General features: G+C 44.5%; 1 protein-coding gene across 2 annotated transcripts in view; it reads left to right on the top strand.

The window, feature by feature from the left end:
* Window positions 1-12,879, top strand: part of SLC13A4 (solute carrier family 13 member 4) — a 41,803-nt gene extending 28,924 nt beyond the window's left edge. For both annotated transcript variants that reach the window (XM_019544652.1, XM_019544651.1), the window contains 5 exons: window positions 6,842-6,939; window positions 8,172-8,302; window positions 8,954-9,115; window positions 10,421-10,558; window positions 11,251-12,879. In XM_019544652.1, coding sequence (XP_019400197.1) covers window positions 6,842-6,939; window positions 8,172-8,302; window positions 8,954-9,115; window positions 10,421-10,558; window positions 11,251-11,388 — 667 coding nt within the window. In that variant the 3' untranslated portion in view covers window positions 11,389-12,879. The remainder of the gene's footprint in view (window positions 1-6,841; window positions 6,940-8,171; window positions 8,303-8,953; window positions 9,116-10,420; window positions 10,559-11,250) is intronic.
* Window positions 12,880-20,769: the final 7,890 nt, after the last annotated feature.

The raw sequence follows: 20,769 nt of genomic DNA, 5'->3' as shown, positions 1-20,769 counted from the left end.
ACATATATATGTATGTATGTATACACATATACATATACACATATATGGAAACAATTAGACATTTTGTTTTGATATTGTATATATGAGAGAGAAATTCATTATATGGACAAACACACACACACACACGCACACGTACACATATATAAGCGTCATTGTATGGAGACATGAGATGTGATTTTAAAATTATATATTTTAATTTCTGTTCTTCCAGTGCTTTAAGATTTCCACCTTACTTTCAAATTCAAACTGAAAATAAATTTCCAATAGAATTTCTGTTTTTCAAGTTCAGGACTTTTTGGGGACCTTATCACAGCTCAGAGGACCTGCAGATTAAATATATATATATATTTCAGTAATCCTCCCCATGCTCCAATAAATGCACAAAGATAATGTCCATGGTTGTTTTTTTCCCAAAATATGTTTAGTATCTCTTAACTAACATTTTTTATCACTGTGGTTTCAATGGGAATACTACAAGAAATTCTGTTTCTTAATTAGAAAGCTGTGTGGAATAGATTAGTAGATTCATAGATTTGATGAGGCTATTATTAGTCATTCTGGAATAATGATTGTGTCTGGCTAGAGTACACTGGCTCAAATAAAAAGCAAACATGAGTTTGTACCCTTCATATGTAGTGATACATTTTTTGAAGGACATCTACTAAGCCTTCAGCTATTCTCTACAAAGTTACTTATGGACAGGCATGCAACCTCATTTGGAAGTGTAAGCACCTGTACTTGTGACTGAAAATATCTAACATCTTCATATGAATTTATACATACTTGTTTGCTTGCATGAGAATGTTTTTATAGACAGTGCACAAGTTCTTCAGCTGGTATGAAACTGTTAAGATGTTTTCTTTTACTAAGCAGCATGAGTTACTCTACCTGGAACCTGTGAGACAGTGAGTTCATCTACGTAAGATGCACTACTGTGCAGTAGTATGGTTTTCTGTGCAGTAAGCATGCGCGTCTACACATGCACAGGCTTACTACTCAGTAAAACCGCTACTTGTGAGTAAATTTGCTACCTGCAAATGCAAGAAACAAAGTTACTGGCGAGTAGTTACTGCATGGTAACGTGCGTGTAGACACCAATGAGGAACAAATTTGCTCCCAGACAGCCCTGTCACTAGGAGGCCAACCTCAGGCTACCCCCAGGGCTCCAGGGTTGGGAACCTCTCCTGCCCCAAATTAGAGCCAGCTCTCTGGCAGCCCCAGCTTCAGGCCCTGAAAAGCCTGCAGGCACTCAGAGCCCTGGAGCAGATGCAGGGAGCCTGAGGCCACACCAGGCCAGTAAGTCCTTCTGTGCAGGCCTCAGGCCATCTGTGCCAGCCTGCCTGCACCTTGCACCTGTGCAGCGCTGCCTGGCACTGCAGTATTGCATGCCTGCCAGGCCTACGCTGTCCAGGCCTGCAGCATGCTGCAGGCTCCTGACAGGCCTGCCAGCACCCGGGCCCAGCTGCAGGCAGCTCCTAGCCACTGGGGCCAGCTCCAGCTGCTCACAGTACACCCCCAGCAGACTGCCCAGAGCCTGCAGGTTCTGTGGGGCTTTGCTTCACCGTGTGGCTGCCAGTTCCATGCCTCTGCACTGGGTGCTGCAGGCAGCTGTGCAGGCCTAGCAGCATAGGGATAGCCATGTAGAGGCCTGGAGGCCCAGAGCAGAAGCCCAATAGCCTTGTTGCTGATGTCACACCCCACCTCCCAGGGCTGCAGCTGGTCACAGGAGGCTGGTGACTTTGTGGTCCTGTGGGATGAGACAAAGGTGTGGCAACAGTTTGCACAGAGTGGGCGCTCCAATGCCCATGTCTATGAGGGGCTGCCAGGCTGGATTCAGGAGTGCAAGCATGACCAGTCAGCATAGCAATGCTGCATAAAAGTCAAGGCCTTGTGGGCACAGTGAGTTTCCATCTCTGACTACACTCATCAGTCAGGGAGTTCCCTCAAGACCATGCCCTTTATGCTGCAGCTGACAGACATCCTTATGCCCCACGACCCAGGCTGCCACCATGCCATGTACTGCAGCATGGGCAGCCTGCCTGAACCCCCACTCTGGCCTGGCATCCACCATGACATGTTGCTGGGGGAGGGCCCCTCAGGGCACCAGTGGCACATTCTGCCAAGCTCCCTACCTGCAGCCTCCACCAGCACCTGAGGGGGCCCAGGCAAAGCCCTATCCCGACAGCTCTGCAGCATCAGTCCCAGCCATGAGGCAGTGCCAGCCATGCCACAGCCAGCTGTCAGCAGTGCCAGCTTCTCCTGGGGGGTGGGGCTTCCTGGGCATCCACACACTGTGCCCTGCTGTCCAATGAGTCCACCCAGAGCTGTACACCATTACCACCAGCCAGGGCCAACCAGCCCCAGCCACATGGTAAGCCCTGCACTTCAGCCCTGCAGGTTCAACCTTCTTTAAGAAGTAAGTTACTTCCTTATCAGTTATCAGGCCCTGCACCACACTGCACCAGCAGCCCCAGCCATATGGTAAGGGGGAGGCAGGAGATGTGTGAAACTTTATTGAACAGCATATGCCCCAGCTAGGTGGGCATGGGTCCATCACACAGAGAGGAATGCATCGATGTTGGTGATAATGTCCTTCTCAGCTGTGGGGGGAAGGCGATGTGTAGCACAGCTACAGGTAGCCCTTCAGGTTGCAGCAGAGGTTGCAGGGCAGCCTGAGGTTGCTCCCTGCACTGTCAAAGCTCAGGGTCCTATGCCAGATCCACTGGTGTACCCGGGGCACCATGGCAAACAGCAATAGCAATGCATAGTGGGTCAGGCACCCTTCAGTCCATGCAAACATCTGCTTGTGCAACGCCCAGGACAGGAACAGCAGGAGCATGCTTGAGGTGCAGAGCAGCCACAGGGTGCCTGGCACCAGGGCCCCCTGTAGGGAGCACGGAAGCATGGGCAGCTCTTTGTCCCAGTTATCTGGAAGCCCTGTGTCCCCTGAGCACAGGCACTGTGGGCTTGGTGGCAGCACAGGAAAGCAGCTGGCCTGCAGGAGAAGCAGGGGGAGCAGGGTCTGGATCTGTAGCAGTAGGTGCTGCCAGAAGCCTAGCCTGACCTGGCCTGGGAATGGGGCAGGGAAAGTAGGTTGGCTTCAGCCAACACCCAGCCACCTATCCACCCCAGGGAAGTAAGAGGGGGTGAGGGGCTTGGCTAGCAGCCACTTGAGCCTGGACCTGCCTGCCTGACTTACCATGGTCCCTGGGCATCCATGCACACCCAACCCCTGATCTGAGGCCTGACAGAATGTGGGCCCCTGGTACAGAGCATCTTTTCTCAGAAATGTTACAAATTCTCGCAAACAGCTTCTTTCACATGACTCTGAAGGCCCTGCAGCTGCGCATGGGAGAGAGGCTGCTGTTGGCAGTCAGGATGTGGCCTCAGGGTCACCACCACCCACAGCCAGGGCCCCATAGATGCGACGGCTACACCAGAGGATGACCCAGACCAGTTGGTGACAGCTGCGGAGGACCATTTGTCAGACAAACAGGCCTGGCAGGTGGAGGATATCACCCACAAGGCTGTGTGGGACTGGGCAGATTGGGCCTGTAGCACAAGCATGTGGAGGTCCTCCAGGAGCAGTCTGTGCTTGTGGCCAGGGCAGTGAAGGCCACAGAAACCACAGATGACTGCTGGGTGCTAGACACCATTCTGGCCCTAGCAGTTGCCACCCACTGCCCAGGCCCTGACCCTAGCCTTACCTGGCCCCTGGCAGCTGGCTGTAATTCAGCAGCAGAACCCTTCCTGGGCCTGTCCAGAGGTCTAGTGCTGCCTCCACTAGCCCCTGCCCTGGCCCCCACCTCAGGTCCTTCACCACCCAGCCCCTCGGCTTGGGCCCAGACCCACCAGTTGTCCCAGCTACACATGGGCATGGACCTAGAGCTGCTTGCAGTGAGGCTAGGATCACACATTGGCTCTGCTGGCCCTGAACACCAGCTGCCAGAGGGGGAGCCACCCATGCCAGGGGTCCAGCAGCTGCCATTGCTCCTGGGTACACCTCCTGCCCACTGGGCATGCCTCAGCCTGGGCACCCATGGGGGAATAGCCAGAGGCCAGGGTGCTGGCAGCCTGCACCCTGCCAGCACTGCTAGAGGACTCTGCCCTCTAGGCACCCCCACCCCAGGAGGGCACTTTCACAGCCACATCACTTAACTTTTAAATAGTTTGCACAGGGAAGAGGATGTTTTATTGGTGGTAGATGGGGTGGGTGGTGGAGAGGCTCTGTTATTGGGGAGGGAGTGGGGGAGGGCTGTGTTATTAGGGAGGGATGGGAGAGTCTATTTGTTGTGAGGACAATGATGTTTTCCTGAGGACTGTTTGCAGTAAGCCTGGTGCTGGGGTGGGTGGTGAGGTGGAGTGACTGTCCAGGCAGGCTGCAGTAAGGAGTGCAAGAGGAGGTGATTGGCTAGCGCCTCTCACACCCATGGCTCTGGCCCCCACTGGTGGATGTGTGGCTTGCCCAGGGCCTCAGTGGTGGGCCCCCACTGGGGTTAGCAGGGCCAGCACCATGGCCAGCAGGAGCCCAGGGTGCTGGGTGTTGCTGCTGGGGGGAGGGGAAGGGGCTGGAGCAGCCATGGCATAGGGAGGCAGAGGCTGCAGTGAGAGAGCTGCCACGTACTCATCCTGGCTTCTGCATGCTGCTTCTGGCCAGAAAAGCAGCTAGCCAGGGAGCTGAGCTGCTTTTTAAAAATGGCTGTCAGCTGTTGGCAGGTGCAGCCAGAGGCTCAAGCTCCTCTTGGTGGCAGCAGGGGCCCATTGCAGGAGCAAATCTGCTCCCAAATCTCTGCATGTGTAGATGCCTGCCTGGGATCACTTTCTCACAAGTAGTTTACTTACAAGCAAACTAATCCTGGATCAAATGCAGGTGTAGACATGCCCATAATTAGCCACATTTGTCTAAAGTCAACTAGAAGGTGGGGTAGATCTGCACCTTACAGACTAACCAAAGTAGATATATATAGGACAAGCTTCCATGAGCTGAAACTCACTTCATCAGATGTTGTGAAAGGACATGCACGGTATATAAGAGAGAGACATTAGAATACAAAAGACAAGTAGGGTGCAGAAGGAGGAGGGGGCAGTGCTAGGAGAGGGAAACAAGCATGCAGCAAACCCATAGGATCAAAAGAGCCACAAAAACTAATCCAGGTAAAGGAATAAGAACCTATATATTCCCTGTCTGAGCCATACTTAATGTAATCCAGTCTATGAATGATGTCTTGTTCTGCAGTTTCATGTTTAAATATTTTTTTTTAAAACTTGGTCAGTGATGGAGTGTTCAGTGTGGTCAAAGTAGTCTGCCACAGACTTATGTGTCTTTCTACAGCTGATGTCAGTTTGTTTTTCATTAATTCTTTCATGTAGGGATCACCCTGTCTGTCTGGTGTAGACAGAGGAGAGGCACTGTAAGCAGGTGATGGCATATATGACATTATTGGAGCTGCATATTAATAAACTCAGTTGTTATAATCCATGTTATTTGGTCCAATGATGGTCTATATCAGTGTTGGGGCACAGAAGGCATTTGGATCTGATGAAAGATCTGGTGCCTCAGTGAGACTGGGATTTGGGTAACCTGTTGTTTGAAAGACACCATTTAAGGTTGGGGGGCTGCCTATGACTAGGACAGGTTTGTCCCCCATGACTACTTTAAGACAGCCAGCCCTTTCCAGGAGGTCATTAATGATGTGTCTAAGGTGTTCAAACCAGGTCAGCATAGGGTGTGAGTCTGGCTTTGTTGATTTGAGTGTCTGTAGTTTTGGTGTTGTATTGTAATGGTGGGAATCCCTACTTTAGAACCTTACAGTGTCCATCACAGTCAGTGGGTTCAGAATAGGCACAGTTGTAACATACAGCTTGGCTGTAGATGGTGAATCTAGTGGTGTGCTTAGGATGAAAACTGGTGGCATGCAGGTAGCTGTGGTGGTCTGTTGGTTTCTGATACAATATGGTGGCAATGTGGCCATTGCAAACCTTCACAGTAGTGTCAAAGAAATGAATTTGTTGTGTAAAGTATTCCAGAGTTGGTGGAGGGGTAGAAGTTATTAAAGACCTAGTGAAATTTCTTTAGAAATTCCTTCCCGTGTATCCATACAGTGAAGATGTCATCAATGTACCTTGGGTAGATCATGGAACCTGGAACCTGACTCGCTTTAATCTTTAGGATTCTAACAAAAAGTCAAGATAGTCTTCAATTAGGCTAAGTTTGAACGCACTGTTAGAGAGATACAAGTATATTCTTTTATTTGTGTTGGCACTGGAACAAGTTGAAATTATTTCATTTTTCCCTTATAATTAGGGACCTACCTAAATCATGGCAGAAGTGCACTGTGCAGTGGGGCTCCTTTAATCTTGCTTTTTTTGCTGCACTCCTCTCTCCCTACCCCAAATTCCAAGCTGCCACTGATTGGCTGAGGGGCCCCATCAGCCCTACCTCTCACCACTTGTTCCTGATTGGCTGGGAGACAAAAACCATGATTTAAAATATGGCATGGTTTTTGCTTCCTGGCCAATCAGCAGCAAGTGACAGGGCTGCCAGAGCCCATCTACCAGTCAGTAGTAAGGGGGACGTGTAGTGAAAAGAGCAGGATTAAAAAAGCTGCTGTGCAGCACACTTCTACTCTGATTTAAATAGGTGTCTACTTAAATATATAGGATAAATACATAGATGATATGTTGCAGAAAGAAACATGATAAAAGAACTCAAACAAACATGAGAATCAAGATCCCCAGCCTTGCTGCTCAAAACACCCTTATCAGGGTCTGCACACATGCTTTTACTACAGCAGACTTCCTTCAGTGTGTCTTCACTATAATCAAAATGTTTTTTCCTTAGGAAAGGCTACCGGACTGACGCTACTGTCTCTGTATTCCTTGGCTTTCTTCTTTTCCTGATCCCAGCAAAGAAACCATGTTTTGGAAAGAGGGAGGAAGGTGAGAAGATATTTGTCTTGCATGAAACTTGACCCATTTTTCAACACGTTTAGAGTTTCTGCTCTACAGTGGTGGTCTCTGCAAATATCTCAAAGACAGATGAATCTTTCTCAAGCAAGCATATGCCTCAATTCAGTTTCTTTTATATAACTCCATACTCTATAATATCAGACCTTTTCCTCAATATCTTTCTTTAGCCAGTTGATCGCAAACAAGTTTCAAGAAGTTATGGCCATCATCCCATCTTTCCTTTACTTCCCTAAACTTTTTCTGTTGTAACACATGATTATGATTTAGAGAAGGCTGAGAACCACTATGTTAATTCCAATGTAGACTGTTGCAAAATGCAGATGGACATAGCCCTTGTCGTAATGGGACTGCATGAAAAGTGAGCAACTGCTTAACACACAAAAAAGTCTCTGGGTCTATTCCTATTGCTATCTGCTAATGTAGGGAGATGCACTGCCATTCTCTGGCAACATTAACTATCATTTTCTTCTTGATAACAAATGTTATTGCTATTTAATATTTACTTTTTGGTAGCACTCAGAAGCCACAATCAGGATCAGTGATCTGTTATGCAGAGCTATGCCAGTATCTACAAAGGCATGAACCATCCAACTTGACTCCAAATAATTATTAGAAATAGTATGCAAGTATTTCATTCCCGCTGCGAGTAAATACATAAGTTAGGAAAACTGCATTAGCACAAAGTCCATTTCAGTACAAAAACTGGCCCCATAAAGTAAGTTAGCACTGCCTGCAGGAAAGACTGGGATTATAAATGGCCCTAGTGGCTCTATTAGGAGTGAAAAGATGCGCACCACCTCCTCAGAAATAGGAACCAGATCTTAAACATTCTTATCTAGGGATAGTTTGTACACAGTTTACATAGGAAAAGAGGTAGTCTCTCAAATAGATCTGACTTAAGCCACAGGAGTTTATAACCAACAGTGCCACTAACGGAAGCCAATAAGAAGCTGGTAAAGCGTCAGGACATTTAGGCAGCCTTCTTCCTGAGACACAGACAGTCATAGAAGAAGCAAGCTGCATTCTGTACTAGCTGTCTCTTGCAGATGGGCCATTAAGAGTAGCTTTATACAGAGTACATTAAGCAGATATGCTTAATGTCACACAGACAGAAATCAGTAAGATATCCTCTACAATTTAGAGAAATGTAACATTGTTAATGCAACATTAGCTATGTTATTTTTTATTTTTCTTTGACATAGGAGATGGAGAGAATTCTGCAGACGTTAACTCAATGGAGCCAATAATTACCTGGAAGGACTTCCAAAAGACTATGCCCTGGGAGATTGTAGTTCTGGTTGGAGGAGGATATGCTTTAGCAGCTGGATGCAAGGTAGTATTTTAGAGGTTACCCTCTATTACTTGGGTATATGGACCCTTAAAATGTCTACAAGCCTAGATCTTTATTTAACCCCTTGATGTTCTGACAGTTCTGGCAACAAAATTACTCTGCAGTTTCAACTGGCATGTCATCTACATCTCTGGGCCATTGATTTGAAAGTCAATTATATTGGGGATTTCAAGAACTTGCTGCATAATCTCTCTCCTGATGACTGGACTTTATATCACCATCATTATCATTAGAGCAGCACCCTAATCCCCAATCAGGGTTGGGGTCCCACTGTGCTAAATAGTTTGAGAACATTTTATTTAGATATAGTCCCTGTAATGTCCTGTCATTCACTGAGCTTTCAGTGGGCCTCAACTCTGCTCTTGAAGAGGCGGGAAGGGCAGTTCTGTACCTATTCGGGTTTGATCTATCTGCTAAGCAACTAGATGGACCACTTTATATTTGGGGTTTATTAGAGACTGACTGAAATCATTGACACATGAAGCTGATGTGGGTGTGCAGGGAATGGCCAACTGAACTAAAGTAACCATAATTTGCTGGTGAAATTCTTCATTACAGAGTCTCTCAGACAAGAGGTTTGCATTTCTCAATATACCATGTTCTCCCTCATCGTGTCACTCTTGTCTTTTTCAGACCTCTGGCCTTTCTACATGGATTGGGCGCCAGATGTTGTCTTTGAGCAGCCTCCCCTACTGGGCTGTTACTCTGCTGGCCTGCATCTTGGTGTCCATGGTAACAGAGTTTGTTAGTAACCCAGCAACCATAACTATCTTCTTGCCTATTTTATGCAGTATGGTAAGTAAAAACAATGGGGTTTTAAGCTGTTGTTTCCCAATAGGCTTTAGGGACTATCTCAAGGTGTTAGGATATCAGCTGTGAGCTGATGAAGAACTTGGTTCAGTGCTGCTGTGGTGCTGTCAGGTTTAGAAGCATTAGCTTAGCCAGTCGACAGGCCTGGGTGCAATATGATATCATTAATAATACTTTAACCACCCATATGCTTTCGGGTCTTATTCAGGTCCTTTAAAAATAAGCAAATATGCCTTGAGGGAACCTACAATCTAAGAGTAACAGAAATGAGAAGGGGAAGATAAGGGAAGAAAAAGAATAGAACACACCATAAGAGCATGTGGTTACTTGCTGAAGCTTGTATGCAGCTTTAGGCTTGATTTAACTTTTTATTATATCTTATATCTATTATTCATTAGCTAATGTTACTCTTATTCACTTTGTATGAGGAAAGAAGTAACTTCTGAAGGGTATTCTAAATATAGTGAGGGGGCTGGCTTGTTGCACAAGATGACATACCAAGTATAAGGACAGCGTGGAAGAGTGAACAGAAGTACTTGTGAAAATGAGACAATGTGGAAAGTGAATGTGTCATCAAAGGCAGAGTGGAAGGAAAGACACCAGTTATATCCTGCATTAGAATACACAAACCATTGCTTTAACTGCAATGAAGGCAACAGGAACCTGCCTTCATTTTTACAGGTTTTATCATGAGAAAAACTGTCTACCAGGAATCTAACCTGTGAAATGTGTTTCTCCATAAATGCAACCTAATGACTGACACAGTGAGGTGATAGGGAAGCAATCTGAATTCAGAGTCCAAAAATGGTGCCTCATGCCCCAGACTAGGAATAGAAAGTGTTCCATGGAAGCATATGTTCAACTACTAGAGGAGGGGAACCCTTTGTATCGATGGGCAGTGATTTACCTTGGATGCAGTTTGGAGCTGCGCTAATTAGATCCAAAAGCAGCAGCATAGACTACAGACATCCTGCAGTGCCAAGGGGAAGGAGAAGTAAATGGGAGAAAGAAAAAGTTGAAACAACCCATTTACCCCCATTAAAGCATGTTAATAATTTGACTAATGTTTCTGGTTAAACAATACCTGAAATTTTAAGTGTACTCTGATTTCTACAGCTCCTTGAAGGAAAATTACCCTACTGTTAGACCTCAAAATGTAAAGAACCAAGGAGATTCTAATAATCCTGGATCTTAGCTACAATTAAGATGAGAGCACCTTTTCTGCTTTCTCCTAACAACCAAATGGCAGAGTGAAACTTCTCTTCTCCCACCTCTTCTTTGTCTTTCCAGTCAGAAACTCTGCATATCAACCCTTTATACACTCTGATTCCTGTAACCATGTGTATCTCCTTTGCTGTGATGCTGCCAGTTGGGAACCCTCCAAATGCCATTGTCTTCAGTTATGGGCACTGCCAGATCAAAGACATGGTAAGTTCTGAGAATAGTTATATTCCCCAGCCCTGATGCAAACAAAACAGAACCTACTGACTAATCTGGAAATAATAAGGGGACCCATGATAGTAACAGGTGGTCGGTTTGCACCACAGCTATTTCACAGTAGCTGACAGTTTTGGAATATCTGCTCTTGGTATGCATGTGTGTCATCTTAATTTTTTGGAATTAATACAATGGTTGTGAAAGGTACCAAAGAACTAGCAACACAAAATCACTCATGTTTTTCTGTAACTCCAATATAATAGCAGTCTGTGAAGAAAGAGATTAAGGAGCAGAATGAAAGGGGAGAAGCCAGAATTATATGATAAATTAATATATCATATAACTCTGCAGTTTTTCATGTAGCTATCACCCTAGCCATGTAGGATGTAAATCCAGAGACTAAATATATAGTGGTGATGCCCATATGGAAAATTGTGAAGCTATGTGATGAATTGCATTTATCATGCACTCTTGGCCCCCTTTCTGGTACTCTGTCTGCACTCTCACGCACAAAAATCTTCACTGGGCCTTTTTGCTACTGTAGTCAGCACATTCACTTTGTTCTTTATACAACAGAGGATTGTCAGTTTGCTAGTATCCAGACTACTGCCTTCTGAGTTTGCTAGTTAACACTTTTTACCTGACTGACATTGATTGTGCTCTCATGTGCTTGTTTTTCATAGGTGAAAGCTGGGCTGGGTGTAAATCTGATCGGTCTAGTGGTTGTCCTGATAGCCATCAACACTTGGGGAATTAGTCTTTTCCAGCTGAATATGTTTCCAGACTGGGCAAGGGTCAGCAATGTAACTGGTCAGTTGTAATAAGCAGTGACAAAACTTACAAGACCAAAGCAGGCGGGGGGCAAAATATTTCATCTAAATTGCACATGTAAAAGAAAGGAAGAAACTTGAGTGTATATAGATCCAGGATCCAGAGCAAAACATAGAGCAAGTTCACAGGTTGTTCTCCTAAAAAAAAAAGATACCTTGCCCTTTATTTCCTAAAGTGAAAATTTGCATTACTTTTTCACTTTTAAAAATCACCATGAAACAAGACAGATTTGCTTTGATTTATTGCTTCTTTCCCTGTGCTACCATAATTCTACAAGAAAATCCAACTTAGAGCTTCCCTTACACTACAGAGCAATCAAACTGAACATTTCCCTTTCAAATAGGGGATATATGATCCCAGTGAGAAAACTGAAGTATATACTAGTATAGTATACAACATTAATATAGTAGTATACTATACAACATACTACAGTAACATACACTTTCCTTCCATTCTGACTTCCACAGCAGATAGAAGGTGATTCAGTTTACTAACTTGGAGTATTTTTAAGACTAATTCTTTTAAATGCAGGTTTGTTTGGGGTTTTTTTTTTTCCCTTGAGATCAGTCATCATTATTTAAAGATGATCAATCTGTTAGCAAATCTGTGTGGACTAGAGAAAAGTTTGACTAGAAACTGTGTAGCATCCACATGAAAGGAAGATGAGTAACTACTACTCAGGCAGGGATGAATGAGGGACCTGGACATGGCAACTTGGGAAAGGACCTGAGGCTTGTCCTCAGTCCTCACATGAAAATTTACGTGCTGGAATACTTTCAGTCTCTTCTTTGGAAAGAGGAACTTCAGAGTCTTCTCAGGATCTCAGATGGGAAGTGTCAGGTTCCTCATTCCTTATTTTTCTGGTGTGGACGCTGTCCACAGCAGTCCTGCAGTGGAAGCAATTCCCAGCAAACCCTGACATGGCCACCAGTCTTGTTCTCTTTATGTTTCCTTTGCTGTTGATTTTATTGATAGAGAAGGGGTAGTCCTTTCCAAGGTCACAATCAATGCTGCTCTGTAACTAAAATGGAGGAGGACTTGTAGGAATGGCATTGACAGATCTCACCATCACAACACTCACACTGAGATCACACACAAACACACACACCTATTCTTTAGCAGCCCAGAGAACAGGGACTCCAAGCCAAGGTAGCTTCAAGATACAGCAGAAAAGCAGCACACCAAAGGACCATTTTCTCTTATGTTTATAAAAGTGGGTGCCTTTCATTACTGATTGTACCCCAGTTATCCCCACTAGATTTCCCTTATATGTATTGTTTTTAATCACTTATTTAATGTCAAGGCCTTTGATCTGGTTATTAGGATAATTGGGTCCCATATAATCACTTTAGAGATGCAATTTAATCACTTGTTATGTGGCTTTGTTCAATAGGTTTTCCATTTGGAAACAGTATATTTCAATGTTAGTGTAAATGTCTATACAATGTAAAGACAATGTCAATAAAATAAATTATTCACCATGTCATGACCTTGTGCTTTGTAAGACTATAAATGAGACTCAGATACATGTCTCGCTGTGACTCAAGTAGTGCTCAGCATAACAAAGATTAGAGTAAATATTAGTCCTGGCATATTGATTTTTAAAGAAAGGGTTTCCACATATTTCTGCTTGTAATTAAAATGGTATAACAAGATGTGCATGTTTTGGTAGAGGTGGATATGACAGGACTAGGGGATCTATCCAGTTCTTCCTCGATCCAAATAGTTCTTAGTACTATCATGACACCAGAAGGAGGCAACACAACTTGGCAAACCAAGGTCTATAGAATGTATCTGCTGGGAATTTATTCCTGAAAAATATATTAAGATGGATAGTGTAGCATAAGCCATGGGTTAGTAAATGTCATACATTTCCTTTCTTTTGTAGCAACACACAGGAAGGCTGCTTGCTGCTTCTTCCAATAATGTGTTAAGTCCTTTAGTTCAGATAGGGAAGGCTTTTGCTGAAGATCTTGAGTTCAAGTCCAATTGATGAGTTATACAGAGTTGCAGTAGTACAGTGTGCAACTTGTTTATTTTTTGTGTTTGTTTGGGTCAAAGGCCTTTTTTGAAGGAACCTGGGTCCCATCAGTATTGTTGCCCTTTTTTGACCCACCACTTAGCCAAGATCTGAGATCTTACCAGATTGTTTCTGTTAGGTTGAGACATGGATTATGTGAATCAGGTGTTTCCAAAGTGCAGTCCTGTTAATTTTCAAATAATGTACTCAAAGTCCTGTTTTCCTGAGCACAGAAGGGACAAAATAACAGAAGATAATTTCCTTGTTTTCAGTTTCTAAGCCTGCTCTTCCAATCAGCACCTTGCCCAAAATAAAATATCTTGTTTTCTTAATTTATTCCCAATGTTAAATTCATGCTGCTCCCTTTTTAGGCTGTTTCCATACTGATTCCCATCTCTCTCACTCAGAGACAGCTTCAACCAAATTTCTTAGATCCTGTGTTTTTAGTGAATCAGAAGGCCAATTCTGCCCATCTCAGCTTCTCTCTGGCTTTGTTATTTTGGTCCATGCCTTGGCCAGTGGTCTTGTTTTATTCTAGCTATCACCAAACAAAGGAACATTTAATTGCTTTCTTATTTAGTTTAAATGAAAAGTCACTAGCATGGTCATCACCAATGTCAGTGTAAAAACATGCTTGTTGATAGTCACAAACACCTTCCTCAACAATAGTTTTTGTTTAGAAAACGTTTCTAAATACCTGTTGCATGCCAGAATAATAATAAACAAAATTATCTGCAGAATTATTTTCATAAATCCAAAGAGATAAAGGTCAGCTCTGAAGGGACTGAGGCAGAGACATCTAGGTCTGGGACAGACATTGCGTAAACTGGTTTGACGCAAATCAGTTAAGTCTGATACTATATTCAACCACATTTATCTCAAACCCATTTCAGCCATTTTCAGACTGGCTTATGTGCACTGAACATCTGTTCTGTTACAGGTTTTAACCAGTTTCTGATCATTTAAACTGCTGTATGTGTAATGTCTGTCTCTAGCCCTAGAGAGTAGGATTACCATAGTTTCAGTTTAAAAAAAAACAGGACACCTGTTGTGTTGGGGGAGGGGGTAATATGATTGCAGGAAAGGCAGTGATATGCCGGTGCCCTGCCCCTGCCCCTCACTTCCAAGCCACAGCATCCCCCCAGCCCTGCCCCTGCCCCTCACTCCTGACCCAGAGTACCCCACCCCCCAGATCATGCTGGTGCCCCTCATTCCCAATGAACAGCTACCTGGCACTGCCTGTGCCCTGCATTCCCGACACAGAGCTCCCCACCCTCTGGTTCCCTTCACTCCCAAGCTGAAGTCCCCGCCCCCAGCCCTGCTGGTGCCCCTCACTCTTAACCCACAGCACCCTGCCCCCCATCCCTGCTGTCCATGCAGCTCCTTGCTGCCCGTGAAGAACTCCCACCTCACCCCTCCCCCCCTGCTGGAGGGGCAGGTATCTCCCCCACCTTCCCACCCTGCTGTAGCGCTGGTGCCTGGACAACATAGGCACCCATCCCCCTTGCACACCCATCCCCTCACACACACACCCACAGTCCCCAGCCTTGGCCCTCCAACACCAGCAACCCCCACCTCCCCCCAGCTTAGTTGCCTGCATTTGTGGGATGATGTGGAGACCCATGTGAAGCCCCAGCCTACAATCCCCCTCCCCTGCTCGCTCCAGCTCTAAGCAGCAACTTTCTGCGGCAAGTCAGGAAGTGCTGGGGAAAAAAACTTTGATGCTGAGCACAAGCAAAGCAAAATCCCAGACATTTCTTGATATTTTAAAAAACCTCTTGGATTGAAATGGGAGGACCCAAAAAAAGGGACATGCCCAGGAAAATCCAGATGTATGGTAACCCTACAGAGGAGTGAACTCCATCAAGAAGTTCCCACAAAGCCGTGGTGTAATTAGAGGAGAGCAATGGGCCCTGGGTGCTGACTTGAGGTGTGGAGAAGAGGGAAGCACAAAAAATGGACTGCTGCTAGCAGCCACATGATCTCAATCACAGCCATGGTGGCAACTAGAAATCACTGCTACCCCTCTGCCCTGGCTGTCTGGCTATGTCCCTACACTGTTGCCATAAACCATATCAGTGATCTTAGTGTACCCTGGTTTTGCTGGCACCCCAGACTGCCAAGTTCCAATTTTTTGGCAGCTCTGGCTGTTCACAGAAATGGAATTTCTATAACAGCTTTATTTTCACTACAGGGCAACATAAAACAGGGCTCCCTGTCATTTCAGTGGAGAACATAAGAAAGTAACTGGAGGGCAGAATTTGGACCAAAGTCCACTGTATGCTAAATTAAAATGTGAATTACATGCTACAACAAATGCACCAGCACTGGTCTCTGAGTAGCAAGTATTTGGAGTGAATAAATTAGTGGCGATGCATAAAGGGTACACAGGGGTGCATGTACACCCCCTGAGAACACCAGTGCACCCCCTGACTGGCCAAACTCGCTGCTTAGGTGATGGACAGGAGGGGCAGGTCGGAGAGCTGGTGCACCCCTGCAAGCACCAACTGAGGAGTGGGATCAGCTGCGGAGGACCCCCCCAGCAATATCGGCCGTGGTGGGACCCCCCCCAGTCGATGGGATCAGCCACGAGGGACTGCCCTCCCCAGTCACTGACTGGTTGCTGGGGGGGCACATGCCCCCCCGATTAAGGCAGCACCAATGGCCCATGGAATAAATGATAAGTAAGCAAAAGAGGAGGAAAAACCCACAATAAAACAGATTTGTCTTTGTCAGAAACTAAAAATAAAGACTTTTCTTTAGAAAGGAAATAACTGGGATTCCAAATTAAGTCCTTTCCAGATGCTTTGAATATTTAGTTTAGTCTACTAAAAGTTCCTTTTCCATCGAAAATCACTCTGTCATATTAACTAGTAGCTGCATTATATTGTTCCATCTTACAATCCTTTCTGTAAGAGAAAGTTTAAGTAGAACTCTTTGGGTGTGTCTATACGAGACATTTACTGAGCAGTTGACTAATTAACTGCTCAGTAAATGTCTCAGTGTCTACATGTGCGCCCCTACTAGGGGACAGGAAGTTAATAAACTCTGCAGAAAGGTACTACTTGTAAATACTGTGGAGTTTTTTTGTGCTGCAGATTTTTTTTGTGTGCAGCAGTGCACGTATACATGCTGCCCCAACTGAGTGGGACATGAAAGTGCTTCAATGCGGGGACTGCCTGCTGGCTAGCCTGCACTGGAGCACCCTTAAGCACCAGCCAGCCCTTCTACAGTGCACTGAGCCAAGTTGGAGGAGCCCTGGGCTGGCAGGCTGACCCCCAGAGCCACTGCCAGCTGGGGCTGCCCTGACCAGCAAAACGTGCTGTGGTCCAGGTTCATGTATAAATGGTGCACCTAGGAGCTTCCTGGGAACAATAAGCTCTGCAGTTTATTCCCGTGCATTATTGGCACATGTAGACATGCCCTTTTAGGATGAAATATCTAATTGTTATATTCCTATAACTCCTGAATTATTTTAGTGAACTTAACTGAGTTACACAGGATTTATACTGACAGCAATTTTTTGCTCTGCAGTTAATATTTTTATCTCTCAGGGCATAAATCACTTTCTCACATGATAGTTGCATGGCAGCTGCTCCTTTGTGCTTGTAAATAGTAACTCATAAAATTTAAGACTGGATTACAAAGATCTGGCTCCTTCTGTCCTCCTCCATATTGATCAGTACTTTACCACATAAGACAGTTCATTGATTCCAAAGCTGAAGTTTGCAGGAAAATGGCACTGCTCAGCATGACCAAGGTTTTGGATTGGAATTCCTTTTCCTAGCAGATTTGAGCATCTTCCATAGATTACCATCAGCCATATGTCGGGGGTGGGGGCGACAATATTAGTAGAGAAACTAATGGCTGGAAACACTATGAAGAGTGACCTCACTTCATTTATTGAGACAGTTGGTCCATGTGAGTCTTGAAGCATGGTTAGGGAAATATAATTGGAAGTCTGCATTAATGCAGCTCTGTCCATTATTAGTTGTCCTCAAGCTGTTAGACTGTTATTTTGACATTTCCCCCTAGTATGAATGTAGGATTCAAGTTTTAAGAGAAACTTTAAACATTATAAAAGTAGATAAGGCTACAGTCCAACAACAAGGAGTATAAATCAAGGGGAAACGCTGCTCCCTCAATTCATAACTTCTGCCATAGATTTATGGTTGGTTGTCTTTTGGCCCCTAGTATATTTTGCAAGGACAAAATAAAACCACAGCAAGGAACATCTGTTCTGAGGAAAAAATTCTGCAATTTGCTTTATTCTTCAAAGAAGGAAATATGACATTTTTTGGTTATGATATAGATGTTCATGCATCTTTCAAAAGGAGTGATGAACAACACCTGTAACCATTCTATATTGATACCACATTAATAAATGGGAGCCACCACTTGGGACGCTGTAAAATAAAGGTTAGCAGACATTACTGAGAAGTTTTACAAATAGAACAAAATATTTATTTCTTCAATCCCCCAGAGAGAATTAGAAAGAGAAATATGGGGGGATTTGTCTCTACAGTTCTACTGTTTACCTCATGAAGCATTATTTTCTAAGACACAAAAGTAACTCTGTCTCATTTAGAATAGATACCTATTTGTACAGAAATGTCATGTCACAAACTTCTTTTTACAAATGTCATTTATGTTCACAACATTAATCTTCTGTCATTTTAAACATGTTGCACTGATTTTTGTCTTTTTCCAACCTTTATGCCTTTGTGGGCTGTAAAGCATATGGAATCAAGCTTGGCTTTCCAAAGCACAACACGTTTTCTTCACCCTTATTTGCTAAAATATATATAGAGACTATCTCCTAAGAAAAAAATCTGAAGACGAGAGCATGAAGCTATTGTAAGGCATTGCTGACAACTCTGTAGAAATACAATGGTTGAAAACCTGGCTCCAATGAAGACAATGAAAATTTGCTATTGGCTTTACTGAATCCAGGAGTTTATCCTCTAGCTTTTAACACATTGAGACAAGATCTTTTGCTATCAGACCATCAGGAATTGCAGCCCAGGTTTCCTGCAAAACCATTATAACTAATCAAAGATCAACCTTTTTCAGCCTTTGGAGAGAGGCGGAATCAGAGCAGTAGATTAAAGGGGGTTACAATGTGAATGACCCTCCAACAGCCTTTCACTTTCTGTGGCAAATGGAACCAACCCGGATTTAGATGCAGATTCCATAGAAGCCCTACTTTGGAGCTACCTGGCCAGCATAAGGTCTCTGAAGTAACAGTTTATCACCTGTGCAGTGAGAAGATCAGGACTACTCAACAGTTTGCTATAGCAAAGTATTCTGGGATAGCTGGGTAGTTATGAAAAGTACTAACAAGCCAGTCACATGGCTTCAAAAGTGTATGTTTAGGCTATGTAGGCATCTGGCAAGTGAAGGTAGTACTTGCAACCTACTAGGAACTTTTTCAAGTGAAGGGAGTTGTTACATTCTATTTATCCATGTATTTCCCCAGGTATTTTAAATGGATCTAACTTCTGACCACAGTACATGAGCACAATGAAAAGGTTGTTGCCAGATGTCTCGGGGATGCCCTGAGTCAACACATTGTCTGTGTGACCTGCCACATACTTTCTGATGTCAAATCTACTCTGACTTGCTCCTGGAACAAGAGTGGCAGGAATTGTGCATCACACGCTCAGATGTTTTGCTACTTGAAGATCTAATTTTGCAGCATGCATTAGTATAATTTAGCATGGTCTGAGAGAGAATATTAATTGAAATTTATTGTGCTGTGGTTTCGAAACTGATAGGAATCTTTGTTTTCTGAAATATAATCCAGACCTCCAATTTTTCAGGTGGGAAACAGGAAGTAAAATATGGACTAAGGTACAAAGTGCTCCTAACCTTGAGGAGCATTTAAGAAATCAAGTCGTTATTAATTTATCCATTATTTATATAACACTACAGATGTGCCTGGTTTTCTTTATTTGAAAAGCTTTATAATGTGAGATAAAAAAATCGTGACATCTGCTGTAAATTATCAGATGAAAGTTTGAGCTCTAAATTGCATTTTTAATGCCAAAGCAGGCTACATGGCCAATAAATATGGAGAAACCTTAATTATTTTTTGCCTCCTCATCTTTGTGATGAGCAGAAAGATCAAAACATACTCCATAGGGAAAACTAAATCAACATTATGTGTTGAAATAATTTTATAGGGTAATAGAGGAAATATGACTGGTTTAGAACCAAAGTTTTGACATACTGAAGTTAAAATAGAATAACGGAAAGCAAGTCATTTTCTCCAGATTCAATTGTCTATTATTAACCCTATCACATTCATGGGAAGTTAAGGAAAATCAGGCACATGGGTTTATATTTGGGTCTATATGGAATGCAAGCAGCCTGATTCAAAGTCTATTGAAGTTAATGTGGGCACAACTACATGAAATGCTTAACTGTGCAGTAGCATAGTTTATTGCAAAGTAAGCATGTGTATCTACACGTGCACATGCTTACTATGCAGTAAACCTCACTAATCATGAGTAAATTTGCTACCTGCAAATGCAAGTAGCAAATTTACTTCCAATTAATTAATGGCATAGTAGTGCTCATGTAGATGACTGACCAGGAACAAATCTGCTCCCAGTCAGCTATCTACTGGCGGGAGGAGGGGAGAGCTGCCTGTTGCTGAGGCAGGCTCCACTACAAGAGTCTGGGCAGGAACTATATCCTGCTGCCCTGGCAGCAGGGAGCTCTAAGCCCCCTGCTCCAAGATTGCGATTGGGGTGTGGAAGATAGGAAATCCTTATCTCCCAGCTCCACCATGAGGATTGTGGTCATGCCCCAATTGGGTGACTGAGGCACAGGGCTTGGAAAGAGCTGCAGGCATGGGGTGGGTCCCAGCCCACTGCCCTGATCTGCCAGTGGAGCAGCTAGCAGTGAGCTAGCTGCTAGCTGCTAGCTGCCCCACTGGCACATTCAAGTAGGTAGCTGGGATCTGCCCTTCCCCTGCAGCTCTTTCCAAGTCCCTGCCCCTGATTGGGGAGCCAGTGCCAGGAACTCCCTGCTGCTGGGGCAGGTGGACATTGCCTCCACCCTGGCAGCAGGCAGCCCCGGGGGCAGAGTGTAATATCCCAGCCCTGTCCAGGAGACAGCTGTTTCTTATCCTGGTGCTCCCTACTAGCCCTTGGGCTAGCACCCAGGCAGAGCCTAGAGCTCTCCCTGATGGTGGCAGGGGTCCATTGCAGGGCCCCAGGAAGCTGAAGCAGTTCGCTGCCATTAGCAGCAAATCTGCTCCCACTTCCCTATGTGTGTAGATGCCTGCCTCGGAGCATTTACTCATGAGTAATGCATATGAGTAATGCATATCCAGTGTACCTTA

This window comes from Crocodylus porosus, unplaced genomic scaffold, assembly GCF_001723895.1.
Source record: "Crocodylus porosus isolate Cpor-Errol unplaced genomic scaffold, CroPor_comp1, whole genome shotgun sequence".
NCBI classification, from domain to species: domain Eukaryota; kingdom Metazoa; phylum Chordata; order Crocodylia; family Crocodylidae; genus Crocodylus; species Crocodylus porosus.
This window is presented reverse-complemented; position numbering and strand designations above follow the sequence as displayed.